At 33.9% G+C, this 21,739-nt stretch overlaps 1 protein-coding gene and 1 long non-coding RNA gene across 3 annotated transcripts; both read right to left on the minus strand.

The window, feature by feature from the left end:
- Positions 1 to 377: 377 nt before the first annotated feature.
- On the minus strand, positions 378 to 2,621 carry LOC145559825 (homeobox-leucine zipper protein ATHB-16-like). Of its 2 annotated transcripts, none has more exons than XM_081621124.1 (3): positions 2,410 to 2,621; positions 1,703 to 2,073; positions 378 to 1,370 (listed from the first exon to the last, which is right to left on the minus strand). In XM_081621124.1, exons 1-3 carry the CDS (start codon positions 2,459 to 2,461, stop codon positions 786 to 788), a joined length of 1,008 nt encoding a protein of 335 aa, XP_081477250.1. In that variant the 5' UTR covers positions 2,462 to 2,621; the 3' UTR covers positions 378 to 785. The 2 variants fall into 2 exon arrangements, with proteins under 2 accessions (XP_081477250.1, XP_081477246.1); XM_081621120.1 differs by having other exon boundaries at positions 2,169 to 2,621.
- Positions 2,622 to 9,590: 6,969 nt separating this feature from the next.
- On the minus strand, positions 9,591 to 21,478 carry LOC145624133 (uncharacterized). Its single transcript, XR_014110387.1, has 4 exons — positions 21,355 to 21,478; positions 20,475 to 20,579; positions 14,805 to 14,891; positions 9,591 to 9,824 (listed from the first exon to the last, which is right to left on the minus strand). It is a non-coding gene; the product is annotated as an uncharacterized LOC145624133 (long non-coding RNA).
- Positions 21,479 to 21,739: the final 261 nt, after the last annotated feature.

Below are 21,739 nucleotides of genomic sequence, written 5' to 3' on the forward strand. Positions count from 1 at the left end.
TTGTATTATAATAGAGTAATGTATTGTTAATGATGCTCTTTTGAATTGAAAAACATCACTTTAAAGTTCTTTTGCCTAAAAGAAAGTGTTAGAGAAGTAGGGTGTGAAGACTGAAGAGAAGCTTACACACGACTTCAGTGGACCTCGCACAAAATCGAATATAAACATGTCCATTATACACCCGAATACTAGCACCAAGGTAGTCACAATCTTCCGGGTAAACATACTCATTTGTAAAAAAGCTTCTTTAGAGTGAACACCATCATTTCAAAGAGCTAAAATTCTTAGTTCATAAGAAAGGATTAAATAAAAAGTGAAAAAACAAAAAATAATCAATGACATAATAATATAATATACTAGTAGTTGCTAATATGATATGACCAAGAAAAAGGGGATTATAAACCCCATCATCATATATTATTATCTGCATTATACAGGATTTATCCTGTTCGTGCATATTAGTAATAATAATATTAATCTTGTTCATGGTTTTTACAGCATGGAAAAACTCCCCAATTACTGCCTAATCATTCATTCATTTGGCGCACGGTGTAATACTACAAAGACACGGCCACCTCCAAAAGACGTCATCTTTCTCTCTCCTCACATGGCCTCCATTTTTCTTGCTTCCAACAAGAAAATCACAGTGCTTTGGGAACTTAACCTCTGTACAATTAATTTGGAAGGATGTTTTTTATTGAATTAGGTTCCCAAAACCCATGAAATTCCTCAAATTTGATCATCTCCTTTTTCTTTTTGGTTTAAGGGTTTTGATTTTGGGATCATTAAGTCCACTGATCTGGGCAGTACCAATGAAGAGAAGGAGCTTGTTCTTCAGAGAAGAAGTTACAAGCTTCTTCACCACTGAAGAAGTTATGTTCTTCAATTTTCACGAATTGGGGATGATATACATTGTTCTGATTCTGGGGAGTGCCTAGATTGTCTGATCTTGTTTCGGCTGCGAAGCCGAAACAGTTGATTGAAGGTGGTGGAGATGAAGAGCAGTTGAATCTGAAGGAGGATGTTGGTGACATCAGTAGCTGCTGCTGCTGCGGGTGGTGGAAGAGTGCGTCGCTTGAGGAATTTGATGCATTTGGACTGTTACTGTTATTGTCATCGTTTAAGATTGCGCTTGAATCACTGTCTGATGGTCCGTCTTTGAATTCGGAGAATGCATTCTTTACCTTCAGCAGCTTTGCATCCTCCGATCCACCGTCGTCGCCGCCGCTCAGTGTGTCGAGTGGGGTGATCAGCTCAACGTCTTTCTTGTTGTGATCGTTGTCGGATTCAAATATCAAAGCTTCTTCTTTGATGTGTGTATTGCTGTCTGAGACATTATCTTCACTCAGCTTTGATTTTAACTCTTTGATCTGTCAAAAATTATAATCACTTGGTAAGATATACATTACGGAGGACATATAAAAGTCAATTTACTTACAAATATCTATGTTACTCAGACTCGACTAGATGTGTACGATTATATGATATATCCAGGGTGAAATGAAAGTAACAAAAATACAAAATTTATCAAATTAGCACTAGTTAACTCGACTAGATGTACAAATATGATATAATGTGAAATGAAGACTCCGAGTAACACAATTAATCAAATTACTTGCAATCTATGTTACTCAAGACTTGTACATAATATAATGAAGAGTTCCGAGTAACAAAATTCAATAAAAGTCACATGAGATCATACCTCTTTAAGGAGTGCATCCTTGTCATGTTGAAGAGACTCATAATTCTGCTTGAGATTATCAAAACTAGCTTTAAGAACACCATAATCTCTCTCCAACTGCTTAGTCTTCCACCGAGCCCTACGGTTCTGGAACCAAACAGCAACCTGTCTAGGCTGCAACCCAAGCTCTTGGGCAAGCTTAACCTTCCTTTCAGGTTCCAACTTATTTTCAACCTCAAAGTTCCTCTCCAAAGCCTTCACCTGATCCACACTTAGCCGTCTTTTCTTCTCCGGTACGTGCCCGGTTTCTTCTATACACCCTTCTTCATCAAACCCATCTAACATAGACTGGTAATCTCTGCTGTATATGTTGTTTCTTGGGCTATGCTCATCTGCATCAACCATCATACCATAATTCAGCACCCAACAATTAAAAACATTATATAAAATAAGTATTAAAGAAAATTATGTTGTAAAATAAGTAAACCTGTAGGAGGGCACATGGAAATGAGGGCACCCAATGAATCTGAGCTGCTAATTCTCTTCATAATTCTCAAACTTTGAAAAGTTTATGCCTTTTTAATTTTCTTTAAAAGAGTTAAAATGCTTTAGTCAACTTTATTGAGTGTTTCAGATGTTGTGTTGAGTTTCCAAGTAAGGAAGAATTGAAGCAGTTGAAATGGTGCAGTACAACAGATAATTCACTGCTAAACAACCATTTTCTTTACCTTCCATCATCATTAGTTTTAGTTTTACTTCTTCTCCTCTACAAAACCCCATGCAACAACAGTAAAAAAAAAAACACAAGAATTTACCCAACCAGAAGCAGGAAAAGAGTGTTCTACAAGTTCATTTGGGGATTGAGAGGAGAGAGAAAGTAAGTGAGAGGTAAGAGAGAGAAAGAGATGAATAACAAGATCACAACCCAGAGCCAGAAGGCTCTCAGATTTCAGTGTCCTTAAATAAACAAACTGGGGTTAGTGAGAATGGTTAAAATTCAACTTGGGTTAGATCCTACTGGGTTGGGAAATGAAATGAGACCCAAATTATAACCAAATGCAATTTTTGTTGACCGGCTATATCCGGTGGTAGTCCCTTCTCCCTTGCTAAGGGACCGTTTGGGTTTTGCTGAGAAGATATTTTCACAAATTTCATCAACGACTCTACGAGTATTGCTAGTATTTAAAAGTAAAACTACCTGTGTTTCTTTTTAGTTGACCATAATTCTTTTTAGGAAATTTTTTTTAGTTGACAATTTTTTTTTGAAATTTTTTTACCTTATATTTACAAGTTATCCCATTTTCTTTTTCATTCTCTCTCTTTTCCTTAATATATGTGCCTAAATCAAACGCGTCAACTAAATATAAACGAAGAAAGTAAAATTTACTCTGTACTTGAGTCTTACCATTGGATATGGTCTTATACACATCGGTATAAGTTGCATCCAACTTTTTAAGAGAATTTTTTGTTCATATTAGAAAAAAAAAAATTTAAAAATGATTTTTTCACCATATATCTTGAGAATTGTTTTTTTAATTTTTTTTTTCACCTTATAAGCTTATATACATGAAATTTTTTAAATTTACCATATGCCTAATGAATAATGACGGTTAACTTTGTGACTATTAAGGATAACAATGCCACATGACGTCCTTTAATGAGTTCTCTTTTAAGTTTTTTAAATAATAAAATAACAAAAAAATACAGAGTAATAATTTTTTTTTTAAAAAAAAACAATACCCCAGCCAACCACACTTCCCTTACCCTTTACCCCTAGGCGCCGGCGCTGCTGACACTAAGAGCACTCACACTAGTGAGCAATTTTTCATTCTCTCTCTAGCCACTTTCTCTCTCTTGCCAACCATGAGTATTTTTGTGAGCAAATTTTATCCCACTAGTGAGCAAAAAAAAAAAATTGCTCATCAATCTCTCTCCTACTTTTTCACATACCCCACCAACATTTCTCTCTCTTACACATCACCAATTATTATTAATTATGTTTTGGTTAAATGAAGTTTTAGTGCTACTATTTACAATTATACTATTATTTAACTTAATACAATTATTAAATATTAATTAATAATATTGAATTTTAATCGCTAAACAATTATAAATTATAAATCTCACTAGAAATGAGAGTAAGAATAATATAGTGTTTTTGTAATTTTTGAAATTATACCAAAATATGTCAAAATGGATCTCTATTTGTAGAGAAAAAAAATTATAACTGTTGATTAATGGATCTCTATTTTTTTTTAATTATAAATCGTCCAAAATAGCCGTTTTAAATTAATTACCGTTTAAAAACGGTAATATTTGCTGATTGGAGGAAGAAGCTAACAGGGAAATTGGAGAGTTGCTGGGCCCCATGTAGTTACTATTCATCCTCAAATTTGCTCATAGGATGAGCAAAATTAGAAATGCTCATGAGCATTTTTCAATATGCTTAATGATGGGGAACCATTTTTAACAAATTTGCTCACCATTTTTGTTCATGAGCAAAAAAATGCTCACTGATGTGAGTGTTCTAACCCCTTACTGATGTCCATCCCCTTCCTCTAAACCACCCTCCCCCCAACTTAAAACTCTCTCTCTTCCCTCGAAACCCTCTCTCTTCAATTGTTGGCGCCCAAGACCCTTCCCCCGCGTTTGCGAACCAAATTCTCCTCTCCCCGTGCCATCTCCACCTTCTCCCCCCTCCCCCATCAACCTGAAACCCTAATACAAAAATCGAGATATCAGGGGGAGAAATGGAGGGTTTTTCATGAGAAAGAGGGGGTTTAGGGTGGGGGATGGTGGTTCGGGGCTTCAAGGGAAGGACGATGGCAGGGGTCAGAATGGTACGGGTACAAGGGTTTGGGGGGAATGCGCGCCAGCGGAGGTGGAGGCACGACCAACCTTTCCACCTCCGCCGGACCTCATCCTCTCTTTCCCCTATCCCCTCTCATTTCCCTTACCCCAACAGCCCCACCCAAAAACACCAAGAAAACCAACCACCCAAAAACCAAACTCGTTCTCCGAGGGAGGGCAAGGGAGAGAGAGGATATGGGGTAATGGGTCGTAACAAGGGGGTCAGCGCGTAACATGAATATTTTTTTACGAACATCCAAAAATCGGATATAGTAAAATTATTTTTGGACGGAAAAAGTAATTAAATTAGCTGAATCAGTACCTTTAAAAAAGTATGAGAGAGCTCTTACGGATAGTGTGAGGATATTTATTCCCCTTAAAATGTTTGTTTATATATATACTACTATCTATAAGAAGTTAAAAAAAAAAAAAAAAAATTCTAACATAAAAATGTTTGTTTACATATTTCCCCCATTAATAAGTTTAAAAAGTTTTTTTTATTATTATTTTTTTTTAAAAAAAAATTCCTAGGTAGTAGCCTAGAACTTGATAGTTTTTGTCACTTCCTCATACGGCCTAAATTAACTCTACTAAAGTTTTGAAGAATATTACAAGATTACAACATCCAACACATTTATTCTCTATGCAAATAATTATAATAAAATACTATTCAAATTCATTAGGATTAATTGTAAAAACTTTTTTTAAAAATTAGTGATAGCGCGCTTCAAAATTTCTGTTCATCCAAAAATGTTAGGAAAATTATGTGAATAATGTAAAAATAAAACTGGATTCTAGAAGGCAGGAGTAAGTAAAAATCAGTTATTATTAAAATAATAATATACTTCGTATTTTTGGTGTGGGTAATTGGGTATAATAAGCTGAAGCCACGCGGTTCAAGATTTGTACAGCGTCAGCGTATCCTGACCGTGTAACTACAGTGTGGTCGGTTGCGGGATCATGGTTATTTCAGAAATTTATTTTTTAATATTTTTTTTAATTATGTTACAATCGTCTTAAGACTTGGGAGTGAGTAATGCCAAACAGCCAAAGGATAATATTAGTAATTTTATTAATTAAGAAGAAATCAAGACAAGTACGCCAGAAAATGGATATTCCACCGATAATTATAATAATAATCATAACAATTATAAATTAAGATGGGATTAGTGTAACGGATTAAATTACTCAAATGATTGCCACAGGAATAAAGTTCAAAGTTCATCCTATGACAACAAAGTTAATTCTATTAGAGTATGTATTAACATAATCATGAGTAGGAAAGGAGTTATTTATGCTAAATCTAGTTGTCAATGCCAGCGGTTACTGTAGTAGTCTTTTTCTTAAAAACGACATGTCTACTAAAATTCAAACACTTTGTGATCCATATTCCCAGCTAATTAAATTGTGGAGAAAAAAAATAAATAAATTGTGGTGTTTTTTTTTTTTTTTTTTTTTTTTTTTTTTTTTTTTTTTTTTTGACATTCTGCCCCCCTGATCCCTAAAAAAATATCTACATTGATAATATTTACACCTCCTTAAAGGTAGTTTAAAATATTTAAGGAAGTATAAATTAAAATATCGATTAAATTAAATTGAGTGTTAAATCACTTTAATTATTTGGTGTAATTCATCTATTTTGCATGCATGTAGTATATCGGCAAAGGGTTTGTTCTCTTCAGATTATTTTCTATTCAACTCAGCTCAGCTTATTTCAGTCAGAATAGGCCCATAGTCACAATCTTCTCTTCTATAGATGTTTAAACTTTAAAGTCCTTAAATAACAAAAACATTAACACGGAAGATAAACAGTAGAGGAAAAAAAAAACTTTCATAACATTAGATTTAAGTATTTAACTCAAGTAATAACACCAACTAAAATAGATATAAATCCGGTTGAGTGGTTTGGAGACTAGATAAGTATTTTTGCATTGAACAAAAACAGGTTTCTTACAATAATATCAAAATGCATCAAATCTATTAACTAATACTAAAATAAAACATGGTTAACATCATCTCTCCTCAAAACTGTATATGTATCGTTTTCTTATGAAATTTTTTCCAACGAACCTAAAACCATTGATTACGTCATTTTTGTGTTTGTGATAGTTTTTTTTCCCCTTTTTGTGTGATACTTCATAAATAATCTACGTAAGTTTTTTCAACAACTTTAATCTAGAAAATTGAAGTATAGTAAATTGAATAGCAAATGTATTCCTTTATTTTGATTTAAAAATCTATCACTCCCTCTCCTTAATTGCTTAACACTAATATTTAAACGTCCAGTGTATTTCTTTTAAGATATCTCCTTTCAATGAATTTTTGACAAAATTGAAAAGATTCATTGTATATACGAGTTCTGTACTATTTTTTTTTTATTAAAACCGTGCATCTCATGAGGATAATTTATATAACATTAAAGTTAATCAAATTTATTTAAAATTGTACAAAATTGCTCAAGCAAGTACTCATACCGTCATACGTAGTACTTGCTCATTAAAAATTGCACAAAATTGATCTAGCAACCATATTAAAGTTTATGATAGTTGGACCTTTCACTAGTTCCACACTATCGTCCATTAGGTTGATTTTGTACAATCAAGTACTCATACGTAGGACTTATTACTCAGAAATGTCTTTATTATTAATGTCATCTAGGAGCTCAGTACCACAAATGCAAGAAATAAATGGTTTGATAAGTATAAAAACCTAAATAAAATTTTAATCCTGGGTAAATCAGTCTAGCATTTACAAAAAGTTAAAGAAATGTCTACCCCAATGTCCACAAACACTTACCCTTAACAAGATTCAATTCTAGACCTAAAAAATACTCCGTATAAGGTAAGAGTCTTATCGAGTGATGTTTAGATATACGTTAGAAACGGCATTCAGACAATTTTCCATATACGGAGTACATACGATTTTCATACGCTTCATTACGAGCATATACGAAGGACAGATTAGGTAAAGTATTCATTGTATATTAGTCATATCTGTCAGAAATGTCACCTGCAAGCACCTCGTGTTGTATAGATTGTCAAATATGGTGGGTGGCCCTTTTCATGGTTTCTTCTACCAGAGACCATGTTTTTTCTAATTCACCATCTTTTACCGCATCTCCCATCTATTTCAAAGGTCCAAATTAAAAGGGTAGTTTCTATATATTTTAGGGAAATTACAATGTCACACTATGCCATATTCTATGTATCTAACCGTGTAACGTGTTAAGTGCTAAACTCGGTTATTTTGCAAAGTATGTACGTATACTCCGTACAAGTGTTGTAAGTCCATAGCTCCAAATTCATTTTTGTCAAAGACTGAACATATTCTCATTAAGGAAAATGAATAATTTAAACAACTCAACTTAAGGAATTTAAGCACACTAGAAGGTGCAAGAGGGAGTAAAATAGACCGAGTAGTATGGTGGAAACGGTAACCACTTAACACTACATCAAATAACATTCACCAATTTCTTTGATGGTCATATTTACCCAAGTAAATTAAAAAAAAATTCACCCTTTACCACGAAAGAAAAACACTCCTAAGAACCACCCCCCAAAAAAAAAAAAAAAAAAAAAAAGCCCATATTCATGCACCAAGGAGAATATTTTATGCATATACATACAAATTAATAGGACCCACCATATTTTTTTAAAGGAAAAATATTGTGATCTATATCATCCTTTTTATTTTAATTTTTTTCCCGGTTAGAAAGTTACAGGTCCTATTGATCCGCACCTTGAACGCGGATGTAACATTAAACCTGAATTAAGCTAATACAAGTACACCAGATAAGGGTATGGTTGATTGGTTGCTCATACAAATGAAGAAAAAAGAGGTTAAAACAGGAGGAGTTAAAGGTTTTCCTTTCCCTTTCAAAAAAGCATTACTCGTACTCAAATCTACCGAAAAGCTCGTCTAAAAAACAAAAAACTTAGCACAAGATGATGTCAAATTTATGGTCAAAGTATTCGACTTTCGGGAAAAGCTTGAAAGCGCCCAGCTAGTGTTTTATCTTTTAATCTAACCAAGTCGATGACCCAATTGTAATTTGCCTAAGCGCCAACTAGTGTATAATCTTTTAATCTAACCAAATCGATGACCCAATAGTAATATGCTTATATGCCTATACCATGTTACTATGTGCCGTATTTAAAAAAAAAAAAAACACTCTATGTTACTATGCAGACATGTAGTACTTAGTCTAGTTAAATGCTCCATTTGTTTTTAAATACTTGCTCCATTTCTCGATACGCGGAGTTTTAGGAGAAATTGGAGATAGTAGTAAAATATGAAGGTAGTGGGGTAGAAGAAAGAATAAAAAATTATAAAAAGCAAAACTAGTGGATAGAGTTAGAGGAGATAGAATATAAAATCAATAAAATACAATATGATTTATATTAGGTCCACTAATTGAGATAAATAAATTAAATAAGGTAAAAATCTTCCAAATAAAGAATGAAGCAAATATTTAAAAACAGAAGGAGTAGATAGTCATCTCATATTCACATTTTTAGGATCAACCCCCACACTAGAGGCAACTTGGAAGAAATGATTTCCGTACCTATCCCCACCCCCACTCTCACTCTCAAGAGGCACATTATCTGGGCTAGTTTGATAAAACGTTTTCTCTTTACCTACCATTAATAAAATGGTATTTGCTTGAGGTTTGAACAATTAGCTAGTTTAATACCCTTAGAATCCTAGGACATAAGTTAGATCATTCGAACGGGATGAATGGTGGACTAAATAGACGGTAATTATTCTATCAAACCTCATTCTCTTCTACTTGTACATGTTCCAAAGACAGTACAACAAGCTCAAAAGGTGCAAAAATAAAGCTATAATTTTATCTTTCGTCTGTAGATGGATTACCAATATGTTTTTCTTGTCTCCTTCATTGGGGCCTAACGATGACATAGTATATTGGTTACGATGTCAATTTTCAGGAAAACAATGTGTAGAAATTAGTCTGGATATAATGAAGTGGGTTCCAAAGAATACCAACCTAAAATAGAGTTTCATCAGGAAAAGGGCATTCAGCTAGCTAAAGATGTTATCAACTCATCATTAGGGAATTTAGCGACCCACCTGCAAACACAAAGGTATACATTCATAATGTATATCCTATGTGTCTAACGAAGTTTAATGTACTAACATATAAGCCAAATACATCTTACCTATCATTTGATTTTAATAAAGCCCAACCTGGCGAATTCCAAGTCGTAAACATGGAAATATGAGGCATGAGTTGATCTTAGTAGTGAGAATCAGGCGGTTGGGCTGTTCTAATCTGTCAAATATGCAATAAAATGAATGAAAATCAGCAAGTTTTGTCTTCATTTTGAGCAGACACATATCAATTCCAGAGGAAGGGTAACCACACGGTATGAAAGGTATCAAATTTCAATTGAAATAGCTAACCCCCAAAAACTTCTAAGCAAAAACAAAATGAAACGGAAAAGGAGAAACATGATAATAACATGAGATAATTGATAGCAAAATACTTCCATGAGCAAATGTACATCAACTAGGACAAAAATCCACCCTTTATCAGTAAAGTTTACATGCATGAAAACGCAACGTACATTATGTGAAGCAATCAGAAAATCATGACACAATTTCAGGTACATTAAAAAAAATAAACTGCTCATATCAAACAAGACAAGAAACATGTCCATACGAAAAATTCATGAGTAAATTGTACCTCCAAATACTCAAAGTTTTGCAGTAAACCAGATACAATTATGTCAAAATGTAATGTCAAGTCTCATTCAACACCAACAATATTAACCAGATTTATGGACATCCATGCAGGGTCATGTCCTAGAGTTTTTCCAATAAAATGGCAAATTTTTGCTACCTTTAATCTGTCTTGTGTCGACCGAGGTGATTAGGGTTAAAGTTTCTATAGTAAACTTCAGTCACAATACTTATTTTTGCTTAAGTTCCTAATGCGTAGTTATTACTCCGTAAAATGAAACGGAGAGAGTACTCAGTAAACAAGTTGCCACAAACACACAGTATGCGAGTATGCGACTAAGCGCCTACCGTGAGCAAGAAACAAAGACAGCAAGCATTTCGTAAGTTGGTGATTCGCAGGCAGTAATGGGGTTTTAGCTGGAGTTGTAGGGCCACCTAAAGAAAATCAAAGCCCACCACCAAAAAAATACTTTCTTTCTCTATCTAAAAATAAAAAAGGAAAGGACCCCACTCAGCGATTGTCAATTGACAGCAACACGTGTAAGACTGAGTTTCTGGATTTCAATATTTTAGACCAATGCCAACAGAAAGGGGAACTGCTGAGTTGTAAGCATGTGGGATACTTTCTTGTATTTTTCATAATCAGCATAAAAGTCCACAAAATAAAAAATAAAAAAACTAAAAAACTGAATCAGTGCTTAAAATCCAGTAGTAGGGTATGGAACAAAAGCAGCATCATGATTCATGAGGAATCACAATACTAATAAGAGAAACAATTCTGGTCCCTTTAAATTTTGTTCCATGTTCAACTTCTTGGAACATTTGTAATGGGGTATAGTTTAGCAAGTGTTACATTGGTTTGTGATTTTCAGCAATTTAACATGTACACACATGACACTAATACATCATCTAAACAGGGGGTCCCATTTATCTTGTACTACTACGACGTGGGTCCCACATATATTGAGTAGTGAGAGAAAAAGTTAGGAGTACTATGTGGGGAATTTATTTTTACAAACACTGTCACGGTATAAGGGAGATAAAGAGATTGGACAGCACAAAGACTTGTGAAAGTTTAGTAGACCTGGGATTTCTATTCAACCCACACCAAGATTAATGGTTTTGGAAAATATAGTTTTGGTAGGCAAAATGCATTCAAAGAGGCACATAACTTTACAATTTTTACTCCAAAGGTTTTCTTTTTATTAAGTGTGCATATACCAAAGCTCACCTAAGCATAACAAGACTTCTATCATCTTAGTTTACCTAACACTATAAAATCCGTTAAAAAGTTAGAAATAAACATAAACCTAACACTAAATTTAAACCGATTAGAACCTAACCCGACCAGATGAGTTTGCTTGAATGTGATGTTATGAACTTATGACACCACATATTCTAAAAACACGAACCTAATCCTATAGCCTTGCATGTTTAGAGCAGGTGATTTCCATGTTTTCATCTTTTACCCCTAAACAAGGCCTTTGGTAATGGGCAGTGTAACATAACAAACTTCACCAGTCATGTGGCAAAGGAACAAGCTTAGGAAAAGCTAACTGCCTAATCCCTTGATTCGGCAACGTTGTTAGACTAACGTCTTATAACGCGAGGGAATGGTCCAAAGCTTGTTCACAGTAAAAGTTCTAAGGCTGCATGTTTATACTACGTCGTATGATATTTAAAGTCCTATCACATAGTACTACAAATATGAAAATATCTAGTTAAATCACAGTATTGAAAAATTATTTATCTAATTATAATAATGACGTATAAATTTGGAAGACTCACTACTGTTACCTTAATAGTCAATCAGCCAATCAGACCACATACAACGAGGAGTCTCTTTCACCAATTCATAAGCACAAGATAGGGTTATGAATGGAACTTTAATGCACGTGGAAGAAAGCCCACGAGTCATAAAGACAAGATGAAGACCCAGGAACCACTAAACACATTAGGGTTCATTAGATGAGAGTATATACACTGTAATTTCCTTGTATAGAGAGTCTCTTAACGTACGTTTTTTACCTTATAAAAAGTAAAAAGTGTTAAAAAGATAAAAGCTCGTGTTTTGCAAATATAATGGAAGCACCTTTTAATGCACACAAATGTGATGATAAGGTCTCACTGTGAGACGGAGTGGGTGGGTCTGTCCAGCATAATGGGGTAGAGGATCTTCCCAAATTCACTATAATAATTTGGAAGAAGTATGAAATAATTAATTGGGGTCTGACTAAAACAGAGGATCTATCTATGCAAAATTTATATTATCATCTCCATCTTTTCTACTCATCTTTTTCAGCACGGGGAAAGCAATTTGCTACGTTCGTCTCCCTTGAATGACATGCATGTATATGCTAAGATCAGAGTGCTTCTTAAATGAGCAATTATTTGATAATGAACGAATATTCATCAGAGCCCACTTCTAATCATTGGGTTTTTTTCCAAGAACTAGTTGCTTACGAAACACTATTTATCTATCAAGTATACAATTTAGTACCCCCAATGTCCACCCCCACCATCAATTCATAGTCTCCCAATTCAACTCGTCTAATCAAGGATCCACCATAATTTCATCGAACTACCCGTAATAATATATAGTTATGTTCTCACCATCCTTTCTTCGGGTTCACGAAATCACAATCCATTTAGAAATTGTAACAACTTGTTTTTTCTGGACATCTAGTTAATATAAGAATGCTATTACAGTATAAAAAGAAAGGAAATATAAAAATAATATACTCCCTAAATATAAAATGATATTTAGAAATGATTGAATGAGCAGGTAAGATGTCATTAACCTTGATTTAGCATTCAAAATAGTGTGACTAATCTTTGTTAGTATGTAGAAGCAAAATCCTACTAAAAAAAGAAGCCGACAAAAGCACAGAGATTTCAACCAGATTCTGGCGTCTTTCAATGCAAAAAAGACATGATCTAACTTGACCTGATTCGTATAAAGATGGGAAAAGTAATCTTGATTTTTGGACTAAGACATCCCCCCACCCCGCACTATACCCTCCATCTACTGTTAAGTTATTTTTTCACAGGCAACCGGGTAAATCAATTAAACCACTACTAAGCTCTATGTTACTCGAACTCCATTACTCTGTATTAATCAAAATATGCCCTATGTTACTCAAACTCTGCTACTCCGTATTAATCAAAATATGCTCTATGTTACTTGAACACTACAACTCCGTATAACAGTTTAGCAACTTTAAATTACAGTTGAAGTTTACACTACATAATAACAGTTGCTAAATGGCACGGCCAAACACAATTGAAGGTTACTTTTTAAATACTTGAACAAATAGTCCACAACTATCATATCACTATTAATATTGTTATCACCACACCACATAAATAGACAAGATCGTCTTTCCTTTGGAGTCTTAGTGGTCGTTTGGTTGAACATAGAAAATACCATTTCTTAGGACGTTCATGTGCTGATGTGCCCATGACTTTCCAATTTCTATGAAGTGTATTAATTTGATTAAAGGAAGTTTCTCTCGCTTACAAGGCTTAGATAATCAACTTCTACCATAATATAGGAAGTGCTTGAATAGGAAAAACCATGAAAAGTTTCACTTCCCACAAAACGAAAAAAATTGTTTACGTAAGTCCCTATAATTAAGTAAACCTTTCCATGGAACAGTCTACTTCCCATGTCTAACCAAATAATAATCTTTACTACCTCAGAGAGTATGTATTACATGGAAAACTTCTACCTATGAAATTTTACTTCCTAAGTTCAACCAAACGATCACTTACTAATCAAAGTAATCATTAAGGGTAAACGGGTAAAGTCAAAGGCCCTGTTTGGGAGAAAGCTGAAGCTGATTGAGTTAGCTGATTTTATTAACTGATTTGACTAACTTATTGTATTAACTGATTATATAAAAGTGTTTGGTAAATAGCTGATAGCTTAAAGGTGATTGAGTATGTGAAATGACCAATAAGCTAATTGTGAGGTAGGTAGTTTAGATAGAATTTTAAATTAAATGAGGTTATAAGTGTCATTTCACAAAAATTAATGAATAAGCTAATTGAAAAAGCTCCTAAAATGAGCTTTTTCAAAAAGAGCTTATTTAGTGGAATAAGCTCTTTCAATAAGCTTACTACCAAACACTTGTATTAGCTTGTTTGACTAGTCAATCAGCTAAAGTTAGTCAAATAAGCTAATATAACTCCAATAAGCTAACTACCAAACAGAGCCAAAGTGATTTAACTTTAACACCACAAATTGGTTGATTTTATATGATATAAAAAGTTAAAAAAAAAAAAAAATAAATAAAAAAAATAAAAAATAAAAATAAAAACTTGGTTCGCCACAAATCAAACCAATATGCTCCATGTTACCCAAACTTGGCTAAAAGTGTTAATCCATGAATAGCTAGGTGCAGCTTTGCAAAACTTGTAATGCTTAAAAAACTTGTGCTTGATAAAACAAAGCATTATTACCAATTTTGCATATTGACTACCTAAAATGGACACTCAAGATGAACCCAGGAATATTAGTGAAATTTAGCTTATATTGTATTTAAAGCCAAATGGGCAAGTATAGTACCTTCCAAGTTGCATCTAACTTTGCTTGGACCCACAGCCTGGTAATCATGGGAACAGTTGCAATCCAATGAAGCATTTAAGATTTAACCTGCACATGAGAGGGATTTTAATTTTTAAACATGAAATTTTAGGATGCACCTATGGTTGAAGATATGCCTAACATTCAGGAATAATAAGAAAATAAGTGCCAGATATGGGAAACAAGAGTAGGCAAATACTATCATACATTTACTAGGTGAAAGTACATTAAGGGACATGCATGCTGGTAGCTGTCATGACTTGAAACCCAAATTGAGGATGATTAACCTACTTAACATGAATCCGCACGGTTAAGTGAAGACAATAAGAGCCAAAACCTAAATCTGATAGTAACTCGTAATCTATTGAATATAGATTCACATGGGCTCTTCTAAAAGGCCAGTTCTAATTTCCACAATCAGGCGATAAATAGCTGTCATGGTGTTTAATGTAATTAAAGTGACAGAAAACAGATTCCGCGGAAAACAGTCCTAGCATTCTTATGCTTCAAAATGTAGCATCAGATATACTTTTTTCATCCAACATTTTTTTTTTTTGAGGAAACTTTTTTCATCCAACATTAACAACCATGTTAATAGGTTAATTTGAATAATTAGCATGTTGATTGATGACTAAATGCGAACGGAGGGAAAATAGAGACTAGACTTCGGTCATGTCCTCGGGTACCTATTTGCTGGCTGCACATAGAATATGATGAACTTAGTTAAATAAATTAAAAAAGGTGACCATAACAATAGTAATAATAATAATAATAAAGTATACAAATTGGGAAATGATATGATTAATTGTGGAGCTTTATAGACTATCGACCCCTTAATGGTAGGCAGCTTTCTCTTTAGGCTTTCTTTTTTATTAGGTGAGTGCTGTCTAAAGGCTCAGGTTGAAAGGTAAACAAAAGCAGAATCTTGGTCAGGAATTCTTTTGTCATCTTTTTCATGTATAAATCAACCTTTAGTTAAACCAAAAACATCCCTTTCACCCCCCCTTGTGAAGAAGGGAGCCAAAATACATGAAAACAGTGAGAGGTGATGGATGTGGCTTCTAGTGGAAAACAAATTAGCTCGTTACTTCATCATGGCAAAGAATCAACACTGTGTAACACGGGCCTTTCATTTCACCTAAATACCCGTGTATAATAGTTGACATTCAATGAGAACATAGATACTTGGACACAACAAGTTTGGCCAAAAAGATGCAATTGGGAAATGGAGGGAGTCTAATGCCTTGACATGTATTTATGCAACAACCTTAATTCGGAGACTTGGAATCTAAATTACATTTGTATAGTAATTTAGAGGTACATCAAACATAAATTTTTCATGATAAAACAAAATAATTAAAAAAAAAAAACAGTTAAAAAAATATATATATACGAAGTTTACTAACTTGTTCAATAGCATATTTTTCAGGAAAACACCATTGTGATTTACATCAAATCAGTAATTGATAAAGAAAAATTTGCTTTGTAATTCAAAAACCTCTAATGTAAATTCTAATGTACCTAGAGTTAGATGCGCTTCTTAGCTAATTATAGTTCAATCAAAGATTTTGAAATAAGTTAAAAATATTAAATGTGCAAAAACACACCTTTAGGCGCAGCTAAGTGCATTTATAAAAATACACTATTCTCATACTACTTTGGAATATTTTTTTTTCCCTAATAAAAAAGACTAAAGATCCATCAGCATACACAACATACCAAGTTTTGATACACCTAAAATGAGCAAAAAATTACTAATTCCCCTTACGCCATTGCAAAATTAAAAGACAAAGCAAAATGCCTAAATCATAGGGAAAGAAAACAGAACGATAATCATCAGCCAAGAAGCACACTTACTAGTTTCAAATGACTAAAACTAAAGAAAAAAGTAGGACATCTTTCTCTAGCTAGAATAATCTTACTCCACTCATGAGTCATGAGCATCTTCATTACACTAGAGATACCAACTCAAAAAAGATGATGAACTTCCTAGTAGATTAGGAATGCTATCTGTATACGTGACTTCTTCAGGGATATGCATGTTGGATACACACTAGCAATCAACACCAATCATTTCAGTCAAATAACATGCCTATGGCCAAGTAGACCAAAAAGATAAGCCTATTCTCCCTTATCTTTTGTTACACAAAAAGCAATTAAAAATGCTACATAGAAATTTTGCTCCTTTCCATGATCATTTTTTACATTGCACTAAAGCCCTAAATTTAACCCCCCAACTTTAACAAATTTGGCTTCTACAAGGGCAATCTCCCAACATCAAGGTTGTCTGTGCACAGCACTTGAAATCCAACTTCTAATCGACCTCAATAAACAATGTCATCAGCTTCTTTACTAGATGTACAATCAATTCCGTTACTATCCTATTATCAGGGATAAAAAAATATAGCAATCCTACAGGCAAACAAGAAATCTATGTACTAGTATCAATCTTCTAAGATCTCGAGCAAAACTTATACTGGTATATAGGAGCAAGAAAAGGTATTTTACTAACTACATAGATTCTTCTGCTTTCATTCAGCGAGCAACGTGCCTTCACCCCTCTACGGCTCTCCTCATTCTGCTCACACCCTCTTAACATTACCTACCTCTTAACATTCTGTTAACCACCCCTCTGACTATCAAATAGACAGAAAAAAGGAAAATTAGTACGTACAGATATCTATATGCACAGATTAGCACCCTCATCGCTCAAAGTGCAAATGATAAAGCATCAAGCTGATTCAAGTTGAAATCTATTGCTACAAGCATCCAGAATTTACTTAGAATACTAGACTATGGGCAAAGGACAATCATGTTAATTAGCCCTCCCTAAAAGTCTGCAACTCCACAAAATAAAGCATAATGTATAAGCATCCATTTATTAGTCAACCATGCAGCCAATTTTACATCAAATAAAAAAGATTATAAGCCTGGTACTAGCTTCATATGATACTCAAACCCTGCTTGTAAAATGAAATAAGCTAAGAGTTTTCTAAAATGTGCAACTTCAAGTACCTATCAACCAATTATTTTATACAGTCAGAACAAGGAAGTTAAAATGTCCTTTTTCCACAATAACATGTACACCTTAATGATCATAAGTTCATAACCATCAGGTTCAAAAGAAATGACATCATAGCCATAGTTGCAAGTTACATTAAAAAATACAGTATGAGCTTGTTGAACACTTTTGGCCCTAAAGAATTAAGACATGCTGAGCTATACTAGGAGGAGAGATTCCTTCTTGTGCAAGACTATGAGAATTAGCCTTTTGTAATCACTTTATCCCGGCCTCAGTTTACAAGGGCCAGGAGGTAATAGATAACATTAAGCCAATGGCAGGTGATTAATCTCAGAAAGGAATAAGTAATGCCTAATCATTGTAGGACTGTATTTATTTTGTTAGAGGATGACTTTAATGTCATTGGACCAGAAACTCAGGAAGTGTCTTTTTCTAAGGATTTCAGCCTGAACTTCCCCCCCCCCCCCCCCCTTTTTATGTTATGAACATACATAATGGCCTTAATTGGGCCAAGTGTTGTCTTGGACTCTTGGGCCACCAACTAGTCTTATAAACATTTGACCCAGACAGGCCAGACTCCATCTTCAAAATCTTAATCTAAATATGAAAGACCTCCAATGCATTCAAAGAACAATTCACCTTGCAATTGCTGTCGGGTGAAGAAACTAAAGGGTTAAAGAACAAGCAATAGCATGAATATCCGAATATGGACATAAAAATCTATCTTATCATGCATGACTTTGCTTCATTATAGGAGGACTTTTTAAAATCATACAGAAGTTTATCGTTACTTAGAAATTAGAATTACTCTACAAAACTTGAGCAGATTATTTTAAAAAAATAAAAATAAAATAAAATAAAATAAAAAAAACAAACAAACTATTACAATAGAATCATATACCTTAAAGAGAGGGCTTAAAAGTCCACCAGATTCAAGAAAATAATTTGGTTTAAAAAATTTAAAATTCCAAACAAGAGTTACCTTATCATTCTTCTCCCATCAAAGCACCAAAAATTAAATCAATAACTGTATGCAGGAAATTGATGCCCCCATATGTTGCTTAAATTTTTTATGCTGCGCCTGATTATGACTAAAAACAGTAACAGAGACAACCCAGCTAACCTCCTCTCCCCTCACTAAATAGCCTATGTCTGAGACTCTGAGGCTAGGGCCTCTCCATTAGCATAGCACAAGACACACATAAGGAGATAACACATAGTGACACAGCCTACAATCCAGAAAATTCTAACGAGTAATTTTCTTCAAACTTGCGTAATTTTCTACACAGCCTACCCTAACATGCTTTGGAGCTGTAAGGCGTAATTTTTCTCATAAAGGTGGAAATAGGAAAAGGTTGTGAGTTAGGAATTGGCTATAAAAGGAGCAGAAGTAAGTAACCTGAAGAATTAGCTATCAAGTTTGTAAGCTCCTTTCCAACTCCCACTCATAAAAGATCGGCCTAAACCAAAAAATCCCAGAAGTGCCACTACTTCTAACATAAAAAGATAATATAGGAGAATGGTTAACAGTAGAAACCAGTAGACGTATTGATATATACACTCAAATTTGTTCTTTCGCTCAAAATCCCTCCCTAAGTAATGCACCCCTTCATTCCACCTTGAAATTTGACTAAGAGAAAAATTCACCCCAATACTCCATTACCAGTGATTATTCAGTCCATTAGTTACATAGTACCAATTCCAATGAACCCTATGCCTAGGAGGCTAGGATAACTGGGATCTTTTGTGAAAAACTTCACAACCATCTTTCAACTAGAGAAAAGGTTTTAGATTCCACACAACCAAAAGGTCCAAAACTAGAACCTCCTTTTTTCAAAATTACAAATTCACTCCCATATCACAAGGTGATACCTCCTACCATCTTCATTTGCCTTAGACCATATATAATATTAATAATCATCTCAAAGACATCAGCCATAGCCGGTTGAAAAGGGGGAAAAGTGGCGAAGATTAGCAAGTTTGATGAATGCCATTAACACCCCACCTCTGGAGAATTGGGGAAAAATCCTTTCCCACCCAAATTCCTAAAAACCTTCTCAAAAAAAAATGCCCAAGATGATGCCTACAAGATATATCACTTCAAAGAAAGAGCAAAGTATATAGAGACAACCATAGTCCGCAGAAACTCCCTTGGGATAGCTTAGCTTCTATGTGTAGTTGGACCATCCATCCTTCAAGTAGTCAGCTCTCCCTAATAGGTTTACATGGAAATATAATAGTTTCTAAAACCATAACCAAGGTTAGCTCTCCCAAAGTAAATAACCTGAATCATCAAATATTTTAACCTGAAACTGACGATAATATACTAGGCAAGCAAAGCGGCAAAGATCAAGTGACCAACACCTAAAATAAGCTTCAGAGGTTCATAAAGATTTTTTTTGAGGACATGGAGAACTACACATATTAATAACCTCATCCCAAACACAATACTGGTAATCCTTTCAAAACTATACCAAAGTTGAAACTGCATTTTTCAAGTAAGCTAAAAATCTATTAAAAAACGAAAACATATAAAAATGATCTCCACATCCTATATACCAAAGTAATCATCAGCAATATTTTGAAATTGATTGCACTTTCCTAGCATAATACTTGAAAATAAAACTTACATAAGTTTAAGACAACAATTAGAGTTCAGATCAAATGCTGGAAATGCTGGCGATGCTCATCCTTTGTTGTTTTCAACTAGTAGCATGAAAGGTATTTAGTAAGGTCTGAAAAAGAAAATACAGCAGAATTTGAGTTAAAATGATTTTCAAAAATAAAATTAATCCCTCTAACAAGAATAAGTTTCAACTATCTAAATTCTTTTTAATTAAGATACCATCATTGTCCAAAACTGGTTATCTAATGTTTTCAGCTCTCAAATACTCGCATCTCTCCATAGTTTCCGCAATTTAATCAACTAATTTTACGAAACATTTTATACTAATCAGCGTCTAAAACCATCACATCCAAACCATTACTTTAATTAATATTAAAATCAACCACTTGATCATCACATGTAACTCTCAATTTTTAGTGATATGATGTCACAAACTCGAAGCCGACACATTCAATTAGAAAGAACAAATGCAACAAAATTCTAGCAAATATACTCGCTTAAAGTTCACTGATGCATCCAATTGCTACAAAATTAACCAAGGCTAACCTAATTCATCTTTTGAAGTTAAAAATGAAATAGCAAGATAAATTACACTTACAAAAACGAAAGTAAATTGACTTTCCAGCATAATCGTAGGCTACAGAATCCAAATTACGAATAACTCAACGAAATTCAATGAAATATACCAAAAATCGCCTCCAAAATTCCAGAAAATTCAAGTAAGAAATCGAAATTCAGCAGAAATACAACGCTAATGAGAATTTGAAGAGAACGAAACTATGGCGAAAACAAAAATAAAGTTAAAATTACATGCATAATTATAATTTGAGAAGCATAAAAATGGAGGAGTAATATTGAAGAAAAATCAGTGAAATGTGAAGAACCTGAGAATGTGAGAGACGTAATGACATTGCAGAAGAGCGAGCTTTCGAGTTCCATATCGCTGAATCGTTTGTCCTCCGTATGAAGCAGTAGTAGATGAGAGAGAAAATCGAAACGTGGTGAAAATGGTGAGGAAGAACGAGGGTAGGAAGTTTATTAAGGTTTTGAAACTTTTGATTATAGACGGGAGGAGGGAAATATTAAGAGGTTTCCGTTATATAAAATATTTCATGGTTGCACGTAATAATTAACGGAGGTACGAGTAAATGCTGAACACATAAGTGACTTTTTTAAAAAAAATCAGTTAGAAAAATAAAAGAATAGCTATTGCTTTAGTATAAGATATTGATTGATGATAGATAATTTTTCATTACTTGTTCATTTTAT

Source organism: Chenopodium album, chromosome 1 (assembly GCF_948465745.1).
Source record: "Chenopodium album chromosome 1, dcCheAlbu1.1, whole genome shotgun sequence".
Taxonomy (NCBI): domain Eukaryota; kingdom Viridiplantae; phylum Streptophyta; class Magnoliopsida; order Caryophyllales; family Amaranthaceae; genus Chenopodium; species Chenopodium album.